General features: G+C 42.5%; 1 protein-coding gene and 1 long non-coding RNA gene across 15 annotated transcripts in view; one reads left to right on the top strand and one right to left on the bottom strand.

Moving 5' to 3' along the window:
* The window catches only part of KIZ (kizuna centrosomal protein), a 185,090-nt gene extending 184,742 nt beyond the window's left edge, over positions 1-348 (bottom strand). For 3 of the 8 annotated variants that reach the window (XR_013988396.1, XM_081012948.1, XM_081012951.1), the window contains exon 1: positions 197-347. Coding sequence is in view for 5 of the 8 variants with exons in the window: in XM_081012948.1 (XP_080869074.1) it covers positions 197-285 (89 nt within the window). In the remaining 3 variants the exon portion in view is untranslated. Of the gene's footprint in view, positions 1-196 lie in introns of all 8 variants that reach the window. The other 5 variants (XM_081012953.1, XM_081012954.1, XM_081012950.1 and 2 more) reach the window with 4 other exon arrangements.
* Positions 1-19,969, top strand: part of LOC308481022 — a 208,195-nt gene extending 188,226 nt beyond the window's left edge. The window contains exons 1-5 of one of the 7 annotated variants that reach the window (XR_013988404.1): positions 434-513; positions 984-1,083; positions 1,976-2,080; positions 12,365-13,535; positions 16,933-19,969. This is a non-coding gene — a long non-coding RNA (uncharacterized lncRNA). Of the gene's footprint in view, positions 1-345; positions 364-429; positions 514-983; positions 1,084-1,975; positions 2,081-6,048; positions 6,098-12,364; positions 13,536-16,932 lie in introns of those variants that run through there. The other 6 variants (XR_013988400.1, XR_013988401.1, XR_013988402.1 and 3 more) reach the window with 6 other exon arrangements.
* The last annotated feature ends 767 nt before the right edge of the window (positions 19,970-20,736 follow it).

Here is a 20,736-nt window from a genome sequence, read left to right as displayed (position 1 = left end):
CGAGCGAGTCCATCGGGAGCTCCGCGCAAACTCCGCCCCTTCGGCCCGGGACCCTCGCGTCGCCGCCCTCAGCCGCCCGGGCGCCCAGCAACGGGCAAGGGGAGCGGGAGCTCCGGACTGGACCCCCGGGGCCCACGGGGGGGGGAGCCCAGGAAAGGACCCCGCTTCCCCTGAGGGCGGGAGGGGGCGACCTCACCTGTCCCGGAGACTCTCCCGAAGGCGGCGGAGCTGCCCTCCGCAAGCGGCCGCGGCAGGGCCGGGGGTCCCACGGGCGCTGCCGGCCATGGGGCGAGCGCGGCGAAGGGGCCTGTCAGCCGCGTTTGTTTAGGGGCGTCTCCTGCGATACGAGGCCGCGCTCCCGAGGTGCACCGCGGCTAGCCCCGCCTCCTCCCACAGGCAGCCAGTCGCGGCCAGGCCGAGAAGAGGCCCCGCCCCTTTCTCTTCCCTCGGACTGCGGGGGGGGAGGGGCGTCCCGGCTCGTCCCGACTCGGCAGGAAGCCCGGCGCCGGGCAGGTGAGGGGAGCGGGGGGGGGGGGCAGAGCCGAGCTCACTGCGAGGTCAGTTCAGTACAGTGGCACCTCGGGTTACAGGCGCTTCAGGTTACAGACTCGGCTAGCCCAGAAATATTACCTCAGGTTAAGAACTTTGCTTCAGGATGAGAACAGAAATCGTGCTCCGGCGGCTCAGCGGCAGCAGGAGGCCCCATTAGCTGAAGTGGTGCTTCAGGTTAAGAACAGTTTCAGGTTAAGAACGGACCTCTGGAACGAATTACGTACTTAACCCGAGGTACCACTGTATTTGTATTTACTTGATGGGGGCAACTGCCCCCCCTGCTCCGCCCCTGGTTGAGGCCTGCTTCTGTGTGCAGTTACTCAGAAGTAAGCCCTGCCGAGTCCAGTTGGACTACCTCCGTAGTAAGTGCAGAGCAGAGCTCCTGCGTAAGTTTCCTACCGGATAAAATCTTCTTCTTCTTGTTTTTTAAGTGCTTCAATTGGATTGCTTAACCTTGGATTGCAAGCGTGCTGCCGGATCACGTGCCTTGTTTCCCACGAGTAAGTCGCATCGAAAGGGGTTTGGTCCCAGGTAGGTGTGTCTCAAGGGACATTCCTTCCTTTTTGGTGTGAACAGTTTGTGCCATGAAATCTTTGCTTGGTGTATTTCAGAGATGTTGTTTAGTGGAGGTCGCAGGATTTGCCCACAGTGCCTCCGAAATAAAATCGTGTTAGGAGAGGAACCAAATGGAGGTCAAACTCAGTGTCCAAACACCTTGGACTAAATGGCCCTCAGGGGTCCCTTCCAACGGTGCAGTTCTAATGCTGTGAAGTGGCTTGAACTAATTTATTATCACTGCAAACCTGCATTGCGTAGCAGGATTCTACTGTCAGCACACTTCTGCAGTTTGTTCTTTTTTATTACTGTGTTTTAAGGGTTTTGTCCAATGTTAGTTCCACTCAGAGTAGGCCCGCTGGAATTAATAGACATGACTAAATTTGGTTCATTAATTTTGGTGGGTCTATTCTAAGAAAACAATTGGATATAACCCTTACAATGAAGTAGTACAATAAAATGGCTTGTTGAACAATGTCCTCAATCCATCTATCTCTCAAAACTATAGACCCTTCTTGTGTGAAATCACCTTCCACTTCACCAAATCCTGTTGCACAATACAAGGCAACAGCTACTGCAGAGAGCTATCTACATAAATGCTGAGCAAATGCACATGAGATTATATACTAAGGAGCAGTAATAAAAAAACCACAATGTATAAGAGTACGTAGTCATATTGACAATCCTTTGGATTCATCCTTGGTCAGCTGATGAGTGAAGATAACCTAAGCAGATAAGAGCAGTAGCCAACTACTGCCTGTTTGCACTACTATACCTTGATAATGATGTTCTCTGAATTGTGGTATAATTGAGATCTAAAAATAAATTGGGATCTGTATGATTAATATTTGTGTTTGTTTTATTTTAGTTTGGGATAAGAATGGCGATATGGAGGGAAACAGAAGTAGAACAAAATATGTTTAAGAGAACTTTATTTTGGGATAAAGGAAGTAACAGCACCATGAGAATGTTAGTAAGTATAATGCATTTAATATTTTTAGTGGATCCTTTTATTTACTTAATCCGCACTCAGAAACAATACTTAGATTATGTACCCCGTGGACACAAAGATGGGTTTACCATAAAGCCACAGGACAGGAAGAAAGCTGGGAAACCAGCAAGATAATGGAGTGAATTCCCCACATTTTCCACATGTCTACTTTAGCCTAATAGATTCAGCATCAAGTTTAGTCCAGCAGGAAAGGAGAAAAAATCTAGCATTCTCTGCTTCTGCATGGGGAAATCATAACTGTCTACTGGAGGTCCTTCTGCTTTTCCTTTGGAAAGGGGCACCTGTTGTAATGCCTCTGTCTTGAGAGACAGGAATGAAGCTAACTCCAGGAATGAAGTTAAATTACTGGAGAAACACAGTGACTGCAAGGACTGGTAACTCATAACTGCTGCCTGCTGCATTGTTTTTTCTGCATTAGCAGCAGCAAGGTGACCTCTCCAGGGTGGAAGCCTGGTTAGTGTGTATGGAGGTCCTGGGCTATCCAGGTGACAAGAACCCCCTCTGTGCCTTGCTGGTGTCGTCCAAAGGAAAGCAGAGCAATACATTTGGCACCAGCTTAGCTACAGGACTTGCCAGGAGGCGGCGTACAAGGCACCATCCAGCTGTTTTAGCAACTCCACTCTGGATTTGTGTATGGTTTATTCCTTAGCCTTTTCTTCTCCCAATGGTGTCCCACAAGGCAGTGGGTGCAGATTTTTGCTCAGGGTTTACTCCTGAAGCCTTTCTCATACATGAGCATAGCCGCAAGGCAGTGGGGAATTAGGATCAGAGTTTTCCTTCTCTTAGATGGGCTCCCTTCCCAGATTGATGAGCCCCATCTGCCCCTCATTTCCCTCTACAGCGCATGCAGAAACTGCCATTTTGCTCCATTGGACCTACTATTGGTCTCGTCCACTCAATCTGCTGAAGCCTATCCTCGCATGCAGGGGAAGTCCCTAATTCATTGAGGTTTTGAGACCCAACAGCTGGCCAGTCGAAGCTGTTTCCCGGGGTATGGTTGCTGTCACATGCTGACAGCCTAGGAGCCACAGGTGAGAGCTGAGTGTAGGGTGGGAACCGAAGATGGACAAACTAAGCCAGAAGGAGCACGACATGTCCCACACCAGAGGTACTACCCAACCCCCAACCCCCTGTTTGTATTCAGACAGAAAAGACCTGCTTCTGCCTTGATTTACACAGTAAAAAAATCAATTGCTCCCATGCAGGAGTTTTTTCTTAGAGCCTACCAAACTACAGAATACAGACTTAGCTATTCCTTGAGCATTTCTTTACAAATAATAACTTACATATGTTCTGATTGGTACACTGTCTACAGAATTCCCCACAACAAGCTCCCTGTTGTTTTTTATACTTGTCTGTTTTTTCACATTGCTTGCCTTTTTTGTCCTGGCATATAATTTATTGCAGCTTCTAATTGCTTTACAAGGGAAATATAAGGTTCAGGTCTAAGCAAGGAGTACAGAGTAGATAACCACGCAGTTTGATATCATTATCTTTATTCCAAAGTCCAGACTGGACTTTTAAGTATCAATGCTGATATTCAGTAACTATGATGTGCTGTTTATCCATGCTGCTGAAGCAAATTGTGGAAGTGCACTTCAATCTAGTTTCTCAAGGAGAAGTATTAACCTGCTTATCAATACCCAGTACTACTTTCAAGAACAATATTGGTGTGGAAAGCCTGCTTTGCCTTGAAATATCAATTTGATATATCTTTGTGAGAGAGAGGAATGTGATGTTCATTTCAGTTATTGGTTTTGGTATTTTCATGCCACCATTATGCCAAAGCACTCACAGTAGTTTACATTTTATAAGAACAGTTTATAATCTTAAGAGACATAATTTTAAAAGGAATCGAGATGAAACAGGAAGACCAGCAAATCCAAGTGGCAACTCTTTCTTACCTAACACAACACAGTACTGTTACATAAGGACCAGGTGGAAGCTTGCTGTGGGGATTATTCTAGGAGGGGAGGAGCTAAATGACGGTTTGTCCGAGCCAAGAACATGAAGGGGGTCTCAGTGTCTCACTTCTCTTTTAAGGCTCAGCCAGCTTCCCCAGCGGAACTTGCTGATGGATTAACAGACTCCGTTTCTCAAGTCTGTTTGTCTTCTGCTCTCCTGCTGTCTGCTGCCTTGGAAATAGATCTCTTGAGGCAACCACCTCTCCTTGCCTTGCTTTGGGGTTGCATCAATGCAAAATGAACTTTTAAAAGTAGGAGCAGTAAAACAACAGACTATATGCAAGTGGCAGGGAAGGGGGGGAAATCTGAAAATGATGTTCTCTGTTGTATCAAGACTCCTTTGCTTCTGGTAAATTGCACCGATTCTGTTACTCTGCAGTTTTGCAGATCATGGATTTGCATAAATTCAACTGTGATCTATATATTTTAAAATGAAATTGTGTTTCTTTATTTGATTTAACTGTGCAGTCTTATGCACCATTTGGCATACATATAAATGCATTTTATTTACCATCCCCCTTTAAATTGGTAGCACTTGTCCTGATGTAAAAGACATACAGCAAATTTACATAATGCCCATATAAGACCTTTTTTAATGAAAAGTCTTAAATTAAGAGTGCTATAAATATATTAGTAATCAAAGAGCAAATAATACCAGTGAACATATCTCTACAGAGCAGTTGTTGAGATCCATTTCTTACTGTCAGTGTCAGTGCATGGCATACAGTCCTAATTAACATGTTGAATTTAATGTTTAAATTTTAATAAATTTATATGCAATGAAACGCTTTCATTCAGGCCTACAGTTCCTTGAAATGAATAATTGCTTTTCTCTGATGTACAAATATATTGTTTTGTTGGAAAAAAATAGGCATTTTGCATACTGCAGTATCAGTCAAATGAGCTCTGACAGTTCTCAGTTCAGAAGAAGCTTGTGCTAAAAGTGTTAAAACTTGAATAACAAGACTGTATTGGTTTTAATCTTCAGATGTTTTGTAAGAATCTTAGGGCCTGGGCCAAAGGAATCTCTCAGTGAAGAGGTCATCATCCATTTTAGAATAAGTTTGCACATGCTGCTTAGGAACCAAAGATGGTTCATGTTCAGGAACACTTACTGAAGTGTGTAGAACCTAGATATAATCAAGCTACAAACAGCTGTTCAAATACCAATGTTTTCAGAGTCATTTCTTCACTGCACATGGAGGCCTGGATCCTTCGTGTTGCTAGAATAATTCTATCCATTGTATTTGTACCTTGCTCTTCCTCCAAGGAGATTAGGAACATAAAGTCATCACATTTTATCTTCAGAACCACCTTGTTTTGAGGGACAGTAATTTGCCTAAGATCTCCAGATTGGCTAGGGATTTGAATCCAGATCGCACAGGCCACATTTCAACATGCTAGCCAATACACCACATTGACTGTTCTTGTGTTTGTAGCAGATGAGAACTTACTTACATGTTGCTACCACAGTTGCACTGCATTGCTTGCAAGGCAACATTTTAAGAAAATTTGGTGGTTCCTGCCCAATAAAAAGATTTGAGGAAGTAGAGAAAGCTAATATTGCCTGAGATGAGAGCTGTGATTTTGTCCCACATAAATTTGGAGAATTTGTCCAGGAGAAACAACTCAGAATTTTTGTGGGAAGAAAGGTGGTTATATAAGATTAGTGAAATTTCTCAGGGCATTCCTAGTTGGTGTGTGTGTGAATTCAATTGACTGCCTTGGTCTTTTTTGTGCCTTGGAGAATACCAAACATAACTGTTTGGGGAAGAATCTAAAGCCAAAGGAAACATTTCTATCACCTGAAGGTGGCCTGCATTTTGAGGGTTATACAGAGAACTCAAAAGCTTGTTCCCTATATTTGACATTTTGATTGCTCCTAATAGGTATATTTGCCTAACTCCGGATTTTGAAGCTTTTTCTTATGGACCAACATATCTTTCTTTGTTTTTATTCTTTCAGTATCTTCAAATCCAACACTTCTTAACAGTGGCAAGCAAGATGACTAAGAACTTATTAAATTCAGTTTTCATAGTTTAAAGAAAAAGGCAGTTTCTAGCTCAGATACTACTTGGGAGAGATTGCACTAGAATTAAGTCCTATATTAAGTCCTATACAGGGGTACCTCAGGTTAAGTACTTAATTCGTTCCGGAGGTCCGTACTTAACCTGAAACTGTTCTTAACCTGAAGCACCACTTTAGCTAATGGGGCCTCCCGCTGCTGCCGCGCCACCGGAGCCCAATTTCTGTTCTTATCCTGAAGCAAAGTTCTTAACCTGAAGCACTATTTCATAGAATCATAGAGTTGGAAGAGACCACAAGGACCATCGAGTCCAACCCCCTGCCAAGCAGGAAACACCATCAGAGCACTCCTGACATATGGTTGTCAAGCCTCTGCTTAAAGACCTCCAAAGAAGGAGACTCCACCACACTCCTTGGCAGCAAATTCCACTGCCGAACAGCTATTACTGTCAGGAAGTTCTTCCTAATGTTTAGGTGGAATCTTCTTTCTTGTAGTTTGGATCCATTGCTCCATGTCCGCTTCTCTGGAGCAGCAGAAAACAACCTTTCTCCCTCCTCTATGTGACATCCTTTTATATATTTGAACATGGCTATCATATCACCCCTTAACCTCCTCTTCTCCAGGCTAAACATGCCCAGCTCTCTTAGCCGTTCCTCATAAGGCATCGTTTCCAGGCCTTTGACCATTTTGGTTGCCCTCCTCTGGACACGTTCCAGTTTGTCAGTGTCCTTCTTGAACTGTGGTGCCCAGAACTGGACACAGTACTCCAGGTGAGGTCTGACCAGAGCAGAATACAGTGGCACTATTACTTCCCTTGATCTAGATGCTATACTCCTATTGATGCAGCCCAGAATTGCATTGGCTTTTTTAGCTGCCGCGTCACACTGTTGGCTCATGTCAAGTTTGTGGTCAACCAAGACTCCTAGATCCTTTTCACATGTACTGCTCTCAAGCCAGGTGTCCCCCATCTTGTATTTGTGCCTCTCATTTTTTTTGCCCAAGTGCAATACTTTACATTTCTCCCTGTTAAAATTCCTCTTGTTTGTTTTGGCCCAGTTCTCTAATCTGTCAAGGTCGTTTTGAAGTGTGATCCTGTCCTCTGGGGTGTTAGCCACCCCTCCCAATTTGTTGTCATCTGCAAATTTGATCAGGATGCCCTTGAGTCCATCATCCAAGTCGTTGATAAAGATGTTGAATAAGACCGGGCCCAAGACAGAACCCTGTGGCACCCCACTAGTCACTCTTCTCCAGGATGAAGAGGAACCATTGATGAGCACCCTTTGGGTTCGGTCAGTCAGCCAGTTACAAATCCACTGAGTGGTAGCATAGTCAAGACCACATTTTACCAGCTTCTTTACAAGAATATTATGAGGCACCTTGTCAAATGCCTTGCTGAAATCAAGGTAGGCTACATCCACTGTGTTCCCTTCATCTAGCAGGCTGGTAATTGTCAAAAAACGAGATCAGGTTAGTCTGACATGACTTATTTTTCAGAAATCCATGCTGACTATTGGTGATCACAGCATTCCTTTCTAGGTGCTCACAGACTGTTTGCTTAATGATCTGCTCCAGAATCTTCCCTGGTATTGATGTCAGACTGACTGGGCGGTAATTATTTGGGTCCTCTCTTTTCCCCTTTTTGAAAATAGGGACAACATTTGCCCTCCTCCAGTCTGCCGGGACTTCGCCTGTTCTTCAGGAATTCTCAAAGATGACTGCCAGTGGTTCTGAGATCACATCTGCCAGTTCTTTTAATACTCTTGGATGCAGTTCATCTGGCCCTGGAGACTTGAATACATCTAAACTAGCCAAGTATTCTTGTACTATCTCCTTAGTTATTCTGGGCTGTGTTTCCTTTGCTGAATCATTTGCTCCAAATTCTTCAGGTCGGGCATTGTTTTCTTTATCGGAGAAGACTGAGGCAAAGAAGGCATTGAGGAGTTCAGCTCTTTCTGTGTCCCCTGTTTGCATTTCACCATCTTCTCCTCTGAGTGACCCCACTGTTTCTTTGTTCTTCCTTTTGCTATGAACATACCCATAAAAGCCTTTTTTGTTGCTTTTAACCTCTCTAGCAAGCCTGAGTTCATTCTGTGCTTTAGCTTTTCTGACTTTGTGTCTACACGTGCTGGCTATTTGTTTGAATTCCTCTTTGGTGGTTTCCCCCCTTTTCCATTTTTTGTACACATCCTTTTTTAATCTTAACTCAGTTAAAAGTTCTTTAGATAGCCACCCTGGCTTCTTTAGGCACCTTCCATGTTTCTGTCTCATTGGTATTGCCTGACGTTGTGCTTTTAGTATCTCCCTCTTAACAAACTCCCAGCCATCATGAACTCCCTTTCCTTTTAGTATTACTGTCCATGGGATCTCACCCAGCACTTCCCTAAGCTTTATGAAGTCAGCTTTCTTAAAGTCAAGAAATTGAGTCCTAGTATGCTTGGCTGCTCCTTTCCGCTGTATAGTAAACTTCAGAAGAGCATGATCACTCGCTCCTAATGATCCTTCCACTTCTACCCCACTAACCAGGTCATCAACATACTAACCAGGTCATCAACATATTTCAGGGTTAGCGGAGTCTGTAACCTGAAGCGTATGTAACCTGAAGCGTATGTAATCTGAGGTACCACTGTACAGTGCAATCCTTTGCATGCCTACGCAGATACCACTTTGTTTTCTCAGACTCAGTTCCAGGAAAGTGTGTATACAGTTGCAATCTTACCACTCTTCCCCAGAAGTAATCCCCACTGAGCTGATGGAACTTACTTCTGGGTAAACTTGCAGAGGATTGTGCTGTAAACAATCTAAGACAATGGAGGGGGAGTTCGACACTTCATGTCTCACCATCTCAAAGCAGTATTTTCTTTGCATCACAATGGCACCTAATACCTTGGAAGTTAAACAGTATTTATGGAATGATTTAACACAGCTGTTAGTACTGTAATGAGATTTCATGCATCTGGAGAGAATATGAAAGCTAAGAAGTCTGGGGGAAATATCCTTGAAATCATCAGAGCAATGCTAGGATTTTTATTCCAAAGGTTCTTCTGGCCTGTTATTACACGAAGGATTGTGTAGTCGGGGAGGGGAGTGAGAATCAAGATGTAGTCTTAAATCTCTAGCAGCAGTCAAGCTACTATATACAAAATATTGAAATGCAAGCATAATACAATTAGAAATTGTTAAAACTACTATTAATTGGTAAAATTAACTTTATGTAAAGGACAGGAGATTCCTGGAAAAGTAAAATAGTGCGTGTCTCCTTGTTGTAGATAATATGAAGCGGAGATGTATGAGAGCAGAATATATAAAGAATTTGTGACTTCATATGAATTATGTTGTCACATATTCTGTACTTTAAATATTATAAATAGTTAATTTTTAATATATTTATGATATTGCTATACAGACAGGCAGATAGATACTAGAAATAGGAAGGGCACTTCTAGATCAGACCAAAAGCCTACACAGTCCAGCTCTGTTCTCACACTGGCTATCCAAATGCCTGTAGAAGTCCACAAGCAAGGCACAGATGCAGTAGCGCACTCCCACTCATGTTCTCAGCAACAGGCATTCTGAGGCATATTATGAGAAGGAATCCCCTGTTTGAAGCAAATGGAATGGGAGCAAGCAGTTAAAACCTCTTGTGCACGATCCCTTCCTCAGTTCAGTTCTTCCTCCTGTGGCTGCTTTTAGCTCCTAGAAAACCTTGATTTTGGCTCTCCTGTTTAATCTCTAGTTTGACTCAGTATTCAGATCCAGTGGGCTGAATTGGTGCATAACAAGTTATATGAATGAAAAAAGCCGCTTCAGGTAACAAATTGTGCACATCACAAAATGGAGGCAAACAGTCAGTGCTTTCACACTCTGATTAGTCATTTCCTAGTTTGTTGCTGAGAAACCATAATTTACTGTTCATCCAAATCCGCAAACTTATGTTTGCCCTCCAAACCAGAATTTCAGACCAGCTTAAGGAATAGTTTAGAGGGAGAATGTAAACCATAGTTTGCTCCCCCCCCCAAATGTCACAGCAAACTATGGTTTTCCACAAACTACAGCATAACTAATCAAAGCACATGAGCACAAGGCTTGTTCTCATAACACCAAACCATGGTTTAGCATTACATAAACTGACCTACTTGAATTATGTCGTATATCTACATATAGCTACAAAAAACTTAATATATTTTAATCTACTTCTGAGTAAGAAAGTTACAAGGCATTTTGTTTGATTCCACCATCACCCTGCCCCCAAAATTAATTTCTCTGCTGACAGAAATGAGCTATCATAGGAAAGGTTGATTTACAAAAGAAGGAAAAAAAGAAAGAAACCCCACCCTCAAACTCCCCCCTCCCAAAAAAAATCAGATTTGACTTTTCTGATTAATGGATCCTTTATATAGTAGGATAATACATTTTCTATGGAATGCTCTAGTACAATAAGACTAAGAGGGCTATGAATAATAGTCAATATGATAACAGCATCAATAAATTACCGCACATAGGACAGGATTATCCTGTAAAATGTGAGTGTTTCAAGTTAAATTTGTTTATGATATCTATAATTATCTGCCACTTGAATACCCTTCTCAGCAGGTTGAACAAGTACACAAAGCTTAACAGAGTTTGAAATAAAAGAAGTGTTTGGTCTACCCTTGGGTTGTTCCATTGTTGATGTAAAAGAGAGCAGCTGCTAGCCAGCCAGGAAGTGGAGTGACGGTGTGTAGAGTAACTGATATCTTCCTGCTACCAGCCAGTTGAATTGCCACCTTGTTTTTCCCCACCCCACCCCATTCCACTTGCTGGCTGGAACCCAAAAGCCTATTCAGTTCCCCAAGTGTAGCTTTCAGGTTGACACTACTGCATCATGGGTTTAAAACTGCTGCAAACATTCCCCACAAGAGGTAGGCAACCAGAGGGTGGTGGGTAAATGATTGAAACATCTGCTGTCCATTGTTTTGAGCTTTGCCAAAGACAAAGAAGACCTCAGTCCCGAATGCCCCACTTCCAGAGTGCAGAAAATTTGCAATGCTTTCTACTCACCTTGCCTTCTGATCAGAGGCAAAGTGGTAACAATCTGTTGGTGAATCAATTTATGTTTGCAACTTGATAACCCAACAAACAGCTAACATGAGGTGCAATCTAATAAAAAGGTAAGGAATTTTAGGTTAAACTGATCTTGTGGGAAGAGCTAAGCATCAATGAAGGCACAATATTAGGCTAACTAATGTTACCAGTTAAGCAGCTGTTCCTATTGAAATCAATCTAAAACTGATTTAATTTTGGCTGGATTATGTTCCAGGTGTACCATTTTTAAAAGTATGTGAATTATGCTGCTCAGCACTCCCACTCCAATGGTTTAGGCTTATGCCAACATTGAAACATAAACTTCCTGATCTACCTTATGCATGAAAATTATAACTGCTTTTTTAGAAAGTTACTTAAGTTCAACATTAAATTATAAGCGTCTACTGAAAGCAGACATTGCATAGTACGGGGGCGGGGAACAGCTTAATAATGTATTTTTCCTTTATATGGGTGTAATCCCATTGATGGCCTTGTGTTCATGGAGTGATCCAGTGGGTGCTTCCACTAATGGGAAAAGAGGGAAGAAGTATTTGCCAGCTTCATCCCCTCCCAGAAATGGGCTCCAGAGAATTGAGGGACCTCCCAGAACAAGGTTGAAGGCAGTGGGGGGGGGGCTACAATGGGGAGGGTAAATTCACAAATATTGGTTCCATCCTATAGTAGGTGTTCATAATTTGCATTTCCTTGTCTAGGGAAAAGGAAGGTGTGGATTCAGTAACAGCTGTATCATACTTTCTTGGTCTTTCCTAGTTTGACCTTGTGTACTCTTCATGCAGTCAGGAGCCCCTTGGCTGATTTTCCAGAGGATGATCCAAAACAGAGTTAGAAAAGTAATCCCTTGGAGGGCTGCTAAAAGTGAGAAAAGTCTCTCTTATCAAGGTATTTAATAGAACTTCCCAGCTGCAAAAGCCTTTGGAAGTGGGATTCAGCAGCTCTCATTTAAGCTCTGATCAACTTTATTTTGGATTATTGTAACGTGTTATGGTTGCCTTTTAAAATGGTCTAAACGCTTCTACCGGTGCAGAATGCCGAGACCCAGCTGTTATAGGGAGATCATGTTGCCCCATTTTGACTGTTAGCTTCTAGGCGCAATTAAAGTTCCAGTATTGACCCTACACAGCTTCCTTGAAGAAGAGGCCTGCTCCATTAACCATTTCTCCTTCCTTCTTCCAGGCAATCTAAATGGCACTATTCTGTATGAGTTCCTTCCTTTTGTGAATCAAGGCTTGCATGTCACAACATTTACAGTTAACTCATACACCATCCTTGGAAACTGCCAGTCACAATGACTGCCTAGCAATGCTTCTCCCCACCAGACATGCATGAAAAGCACCAACAGTGCCAAAATAAACCTGCAACATCAGGAACACTGGCTGACAATGTTACCCAACCTATTAACTCTATTTCACACAGAACGGACAAGCAGGCTGCCTGGAAAAACAAATGTGCACATGAATAGGAAGAATTTAGTTGAGGAAGAAAGCCCCAAGTTACCTAAGTCAACAGAAGGAAATTTCATGCAGTGGAGGAGATGACTGAGAACCAGATTTGATAGAGTGGGTATTTTAGATTGTATCAAGAGAGCCAAACCTGGTGAGGCTGAAGCCTTAAAGTTATGGGAGGAGCAAGATAAATTAGCAGTGTCTATTATCTAGGAAAATCCAACAGATGCCCAAAGGAAAGAAAAACAGCTGCTCAGATGCTTCAGAACTTGGAAAAGGCATTTGGATTTACAAGCAAGCACTCACATCATGAGAGATTCATTTAGGGCATGAATCCAAGGAGGACTGTAAAAATCATGAAACACAGTTCCTAACCATTATTGAAAAGATATAAATTTCCTAATACAAAATGGATGAGGAATGCAAAATTAGTTATTTCCTGGGGTCACTAGGACACAAATTTGTTATGTTTATAGCTCACATGGCTATAACATTCCAAACTTATCACTTGGTGATGCAGTTGGACACCTAAGAGGAAAATGTGAAAAGGAGCGAACACTCTTGAATCAGGAATGGAAGTGACACAATTTATGTGTCCCAATCCCAGAAGAGAGTCAAGGCCATATCCAGAAATGTTGTTTGCTACAGTTTCTACAAAGAGGGATACATAGCCAAATTTTATAAAGCACAAAAGTCAAAGAAATTCCCTGAAAACAAGCAACCAAGACAAAATAAGGGGAACAACAGATGAATCTAACTGCAAATTTTAATGATGAGAAATGAAACAAATGGTTGGTTGATTCTGGGTGCCCTTCACACATGAGTTATGATAAAAATTTCTTTGGAGGCATTAACAATCAGTAGATGGTAATATCCAAATTGCAGAGCACAAAACCATAAAGGTATGTGGCACAGGTTCATGAACCTTAAATTGCAAGCTAAGCAATGAACTGAGAGAGAATACTGTGCAGCAGGTCCTGTATGTCCCACAATTGAAATATGTCATGCTTAGTATGTCTGCTTTGGACTGAAAAGGTTTTGATAGGCTGTTTAAATATGGGAAGTGCCAAGTGACCAGAGATGGGGGCACACTTAACTAATGGTGTATATGAGACCAATCTTTCAGGACCCCAGAAGGATGAAGTCAGAAGGATGAAGCAGATCCAGAAATTTGGCACAGAACCTCTCCTTTCCATCAATGCTGAGGCAGCCAGCTGTCTCCTGAGCAGGCTTAAGGAAGGCAGGGCCCCCTACATGGCTGGACGGGCACCGGCAGATGTTTTGGCAACAGGGAGAGCCAGGGAGAATGCCAGCCTCATGGAGGAAGAGCCGCTGAAGCCCAACAAGCTGGAGTGACTGGCCAGCTGTCTCACGCAGCACCAAAATACATTTTTCTTTCAGTGCTGCGTGAGCCAGGAAATCCATAGGGCACTGCGGCACCAAAGGACGTGCATCTTCTGGTGCCATGCTACCCTGTTGACCTGGTGATTTGTGCAGCAGCAAAACAGGCATATCTTTTTGTTCCCTGCTGCCCCAAAGTCCAGCTGAATGGTGCAGCATTGCAGCCACGCCAGCCAGCCAGATGGAGATGTTAGGCACCAAACTTGGCACTGGAACCATACAACACTGGTCCTAAAGGCTCCCAGTATGTTTCCGAGCACAATTCAAAGTCTTGGTGCTGACCTTTAAAGTCCTAAACAACCCTGGCCCAGTACACCTGAAGGGGATATAGAGTCTCCACCCCCGTCATTCAGTTTGGACACTGAGGTCCACCTACAAAGGCCGCCTGGTGGTTCCCTCCCTGCGAGAAGTACAGGGAACCAGGCAGAGGGCCTTCTCAGCAGTGGCGCCCTCCCTGTGGAATGCCCTCTCATCAGATGTCAAGGAGATAAAGAACTGCACAACTTTTAGAAGATATCTGAAGGCAACTCTGTTTTTAATGTTGAACGTTTTATTATGTTTCAAAATTCAATAAATTATTATTAATATTATTAATAATATTAAGCTGGAAGCCACCCGGAGTGGCTGGGGAAACCCAGCCAGATGGCTGGGGTATCATCATCATCCTCCTCCTCCTTTTCCCTTCTTTTCAAAAGGCCAGTTGCTTGTCACAAAATGCTGCTGGCGCCTGGTTAATTTCAAACACTGAACAGAACTCAGATGCAGAGAGAAGGTTTAGGTCTCTTTGGAAATGACAAGATGCATGCTGACTGATGCAGGCCTTCCCAAGTACATGTGGGGAGATGCAGTAGCCACTGCTGTGTATTTCCAAAACTGTCTGCCAACCAAGGGAGCTACACAAACCGACCTGAAGCTTTATTATGAGGCAGCCTGCCTATTCTGGATAAGGGATTGATGTCTACTCCAAAATATGAGCTTGGTTGATATGGAAGGGCATGACAATTGTTTTGGTTGGCATGCCTACCCTAACTACGACAAGACTAAGGCACACAAGGGATTTTTTAATCATATTATTAGAAAAGCGCTATATATGGTTTGGATAAAATATAAAGACCTGATTGAACCTAAAACCCCATGGTGGATCTCCCCCTTGGAGGCTAATGCAGTAAAGAAAAGAAAAGAATATGCAGGTAGGCTGGCTCACGTATAAGTCATTATTAATGGAGGAAGGCACCCAACTAAATTTAAAGCAGTATGATGATATGAAAGAACATTTTTCAGGATGGCTACGGTACTTCCAACTAAACGAGACCTTTAAACTTGATAAAAAGAAGGGCTTTGCCAAAGAACCCTCTAAATTGGAAACAGAATTGTTAAATAATAAAACTAAGATACTTCCTAAAATGTACCGACTCCTCCTTGACTGGGAAGTCAAGGAGGAGGAGGTCAAATAAGTGATGATTAGGTGGGCCCAGGACGTTGGTCATACTATTCTGATGAGTGACTGGGAAAATTTGTAGAAAACGAATATGAAATTTACGGCCTGTTATAATATTAAGGAAAATCTCATGAAAATGCAGTTCAGGTGGTATTTGACGCTGTCAAAGCTATCTAGGATGTATAAAAATATCCTGAGCACATGCTGGTGGTGTGGAGATACAGAAGGAAATATGTACCACATGTGGTGGCTCGGTATAAAAATTAAAGAATTATGGAATATCGTAAATGATGAACTGAAAAGAATGATGCAAGTATCTTTTCCAAAAAAGCCGGAGGACTTCCTTCTAGGCATCTTAGATAAAAAAATACCAAAAGGGCTTAAGGAATTTTTTCTATATGGTACGGCGGCTGCAAGGACCCTGGTTGCAATGAATTGGAAGGGGGAAAGGGTTCCTTCCAAATCAGAGTGTTTAAACAAACTTTTAGAATATGTTGAGATGGCACAGATGACAAGAGAGGCAATTCAAATCAATGCTTTATTCAGAAATGGGACATGTTTAAAAAATATTTACAGAACTATAATCAGGGTGTGGCAACTATGGCAGCATTTGAATGATCTCTGTAAACAATACAGTGTTTGAAGTAAAATTAGAGAAAAGGATTAGTGAAAAATATGTAAGGTGTATGATAAATTTGATTGAATTATGAAATCTACAAATGTTTTGCAGAAAAGGTAAACTCATTGGGTGTTGACAGGAAGTCATGTATAAAGCTATAAAATACAGAATAACAGAATAGAAGATGATTGCTATTTTGGCCTATTTAAAAGTTTTTACTGTTTTTTCTTGTGTTTTTTTTTCTGTTCTTTTTTTCTCAAGTTGTAATGCACACTTTATGTTATGTTTATTTTTGAGCTTAATCAAAAAAGCACATTTATTCCCAAAAAAATTCACTGAACAGAACTCAGATGCAGAGAGAAGGTTTAGGTCTCTTTGGAAATGACAAGATGCATGCTGAATGATGCAGGCCTTCCCAAGTACATGTGGGGAGATGCAGTAGCCACAGCTGTGTATCTCCAAAACTGACTGCCAATCAAGGGAGTTACACACACCTTTTGAACTTTGGCATGGAAGAATACCTAACTTGTCACACATAAGTATATTTGGCAGTATTGCTTATGCTTTTGTACACAAAGAGAGCAGGCACAACCCAGACTCCAGGGCAGAACAAGGAATTATGGTAGGATATGCTTCTGGGGGCAAAAATGATAAAAGTTATGGACTTAAAAACAGGAAAGGTCAGCGTAAGACGTGGTTCATTTTGATGAGCACAGTAAAGCTGATAAAAGAGGAACTGTGATAGATTATTCTCAGCAGTCAGTGAAAGAAACACAAGACCCTTTGTACTTTTCACAATACGTAGCAGTCCAGATCTAGCTTTTACTTTCATACCTTCTAGCACAGATGATGAACAGAAAGAAGCAGCAGAAAACCAGACTCCAAATAGCACCACCGGAGGGGATGAGATGGAGAGTGATGTCAAGATACTACCACTGGAGGGTGAATATGAGGATGTTGATGCAGTTCCAGAACCAGAGGTCTGACAGACTCAACAGAAGTGTTCCACCTCTGCGACTATCCTGCATTGCAGGGTTGGAGCAGCCCCTAGAACCTTCCACCTGGGAAGAGATAGAGCAGATGCCAGTCGCTGAAGCTGCTCTGTGGAAAGATGCTATGCAGGAGGAGTTTGATGCCCTGCACCAGAACAAGACCTGGACCCTCACCAAGCTGCCTCCTGGGAAGAAGGCAATTGGAAGTACTCCAGATAAAGCAGGGTGCAGAAGGCAAAGTTCAGTGCTGCAAAGCAAGGCTTGTGGGGAAAGACTTCCTTCCAAAGTTTGGAGAGGACTGATGAAACTTTTGCTCCAGTATTCAGATACACTACTTTAGAACACCTTTAGAAATTTACATGAAGCAGCCGAATGGTTTTGTCAAACCAAATAAATCTAATTTAGCTGCTGTTGGATGAGAATTTGCATAGCATGTTCATACAGCTCACACAGGTCACACACAAGGTCACACAGACAAGTGTTTGTACACAAAACACAAAAATGGACGATGTCCTTATGTTCTAGCATTTGTGGATGACCTGATCATTGCAACTAAGAGTGACTGAGATTTAGTAGTAAAGGATGTGGCAAAGGATGTGTCAGTCAGAGAATCAGGAAAAGTCTCCTACTACCTAGGAGTCTAAATTGAAAGAGGAGGATCAGAGGATGGATCCAGTCTTCCAAGCCAAAAACAAGTTGTTGAATTGCTTGGCAGGCTGAAGCTGTAACCATACCTATGGCCTCTGATTTTCTAAAGAGCCAATATGAATCTAAACTCTTAATTGACAGCAATCAGTACAGGTCAGTGATAGGAAAACTTTTGTACAGTGGTACCTCGGTTTCCAAATATCTTAGATCCTGAACAACTCAGAACCCGAATGCTGCAAACCCGAAGAAGGTATTCCAGTTTTCGAACTTTGCCCAGGTAGCCGAATGTGCTCCTGAGCTTCCATTTTTACTGTTGCACAGCAAATTTGAGTCCCCCACATAGTAATTAAGGCTTTCCCCCTCTCGTTTTGCCCTTAAGCAGCAAAATTAAGTACGCCCCATCATAAATAAGACTTTTTCCATTCCGTTTTTACCCTTAAGCTGCAAATTTAAGCCCCCCCCATCGTAAATAAGGCTTTTCCCCTCTCATTTTACCCTTGCACCACAATTTTTTAAAAAAACCCATCGTAATGAAGGCTTTCCCCCTCTCGTTTTACCCTTAAGCAGCAAATTTAAGTCTCCCCCGCCCCATCATAATTAAAGCCTTCCGTTTCTGATTGTAGTGTTCTGAGGTGATATTTGGTCTTTTGTTTTCACTATTTTTTATGTTTTTGTGTGCCTTTTTTATCTTTGTGTCTGTGGCTTGTTTTTCGTTTTATGATTGAATGATTGATTGATTGTGTGACTGTAGAAATGGATAAAAGCCCCCTATCCAAACAATTACTATCGGTGCAGGTAAGAAAAAAAATTATTTTAATTTTTATCATCTACAATACTGTCCTATTTATTTTATAGTGCAGAACATTGATTATTGCTTTCATTTTGTGGATCAATGGTCTCATTAGTAAAATTCATGTTGCTGTTTTAGGGGTTGTTTTTAAAAGTATGGAACGGATTAATCTGTTTTGCATTACTTTCTATGGGAAAGTGCTCTTTGGTTTTGGAACGGACTTCCAGAACGGATTAAGTTTGAGAACCAAGGGACCACTGTAATTGACCACAACAAGTAGAGCAGATATTGCAAAACGCAGTGGAGTAAGCTATCAAAAGAGTTGTGCAGATATCTGATGGGAACAAAGAACTGCAAACTTAAGCTGCCAGCAGACAGTAATCTTGAACTGGTAGGTTACTTGGACGCTGATGGACTGGGGACACTAAAGACTATAAGTAAATAGGTGGTTATGTTATTTGGAAATGGTTCCATTTCTTGGGACAGTTATAAACAAAATTGTGTAGCTTTATCTTCTACAGAATCTGAGTATGTAGCTGCTACTGAGGCATGCAAAGAGCTAGCCTAGCTCAACCAACTGGTGTAGGAGAAGCCCATTCAGCTGATGGGGGATAACCAGAACTGTTTGAAGCTAACACAGATCAAGAGGTTCCATACAACAACCAAGCATATTGGAGTGAAGTACCACTTTGTGTGTGAGGAGATGCAAGATGGACTTGTCGAGTTGACCTATTTGCCATACCAAAGAGATGACAGATGATATTCTCACCAAACCTCTACATAGAGATAGCTTTGAGAACCTTCAAATCATGATGGGACTCTGGGTGGCTGGGTGGTTCTATTTGTCTGAGAAGGGGTTTGTGGGAGATTTGCATCCAAAACTAACAGTGCATACTTTTGGTGATAACTGCATCTAGGGTCTAACAACCACAGAGCTACAAATTTAGTAATTATTATTATTATTATTATTATTATTATTATTATTTATACCCCGGCCGAGACTGGGCTCAGGGTAGCTAACACCAAATATATAATACATTAAAACACAAAATCAAACGATTAATTCAAAATACAATTCGAGTCATGTTTAAAATCAAATTAAAATTAAGTGGGAACCCACAAATCATAACTGTAGGGGTAAGGAATTAAAAGTTCAAATTTCTAGACAATTGGATTCAGACCATAGAATGTAATTGGTAGAAAGGGGTCTGTGTGATGTCTTTTCCCATGGTGGGAAGGATTAAAGATATATTAGCCTCCCTCCTCATTCTTCCCAGGATGGAGACGGGCCAGGCATGTGTCTGTGCTCCATCTGAGCCGGGACTTCATTTTAGAAGCTAATTTTGTATTTTGTAACTTAGAAGTAGTTTTTAACTGCCTTATTTTGGTTGCTGCTACAGCTCAAATCAAGTGAAGTACTTTATGTAAGTAAATACTTTTTATGTTTATTCTACAGTCTGTTGCCTGATTGTTTTATTAAGAGGGTAATAATGCTAAACAGCCTAGCTCCCAGAGTTTCCACTTAATGCTGCAAAGGATGGTGATCTAAACTCTGCTAGCCAAGTGTTTTAATTCTAAACACTAAGCCAATCGCTTTGAATGTTTCACTCACAGACATGAGTAACAGGAAGGATTGTTGCATTGGCACTGTCTTGAGAGACAATGGAGTTTGCCCCTGGGGGTGAAGTCAAACCACTGTGTTAGCAGCACCAAAGTGACCTCACCAGGGTATAAGCCTGAGCAGTGCGTGTGGAGGTCCTGGGTGACCAGACAAGACCTCCCCCTTTTTGGCCTTGCTGATATGGTCCAAAGAAAAGCAGAGCAATAAGTTTGGCACCAGCTACAGGAGTTGCTATGGGACGCGGGTGGCGCTGTGGGTTAAACCACAGAGCCTAGGACTTGCCGATCAGAAGGTCAGCGGTTCGAATCCCCGCGACGGGGTGAGCTCCCGTTGTTCGGTCCCTGCTCCTGCCAACCTACCAGTTTGAAAGCATGTCAAAGTGCAAGTAGATAAATAGGTACCGCTCTGGCGGGAAGGTAAACAGCGTTTCCGTGCACTGTTCTGGTTCGCCAGAAGCGGCTTAGTCATGCTGGCCACATGACCCGGAAGCTGTACGCCGGCTCCCTCGGCTGATAAAGCGAGATGAGCACCGCAACCCCAGAGTCGGCCACGACCGGACCTAATGGTTAGGGGTCCCTTTACCTTTACCTTACA

The sequence above is a fragment of the Podarcis pityusensis genome, assembly GCF_964106645.2.
Source record: "Podarcis pityusensis genome assembly, chromosome: 7".
NCBI lineage: Eukaryota > Metazoa > Chordata > Lepidosauria > Squamata > Lacertidae > Podarcis > Podarcis pityusensis.
Note: the sequence above shows the minus strand (reverse complement) of the source record. Positions and strands in the feature narration are given on the sequence as shown.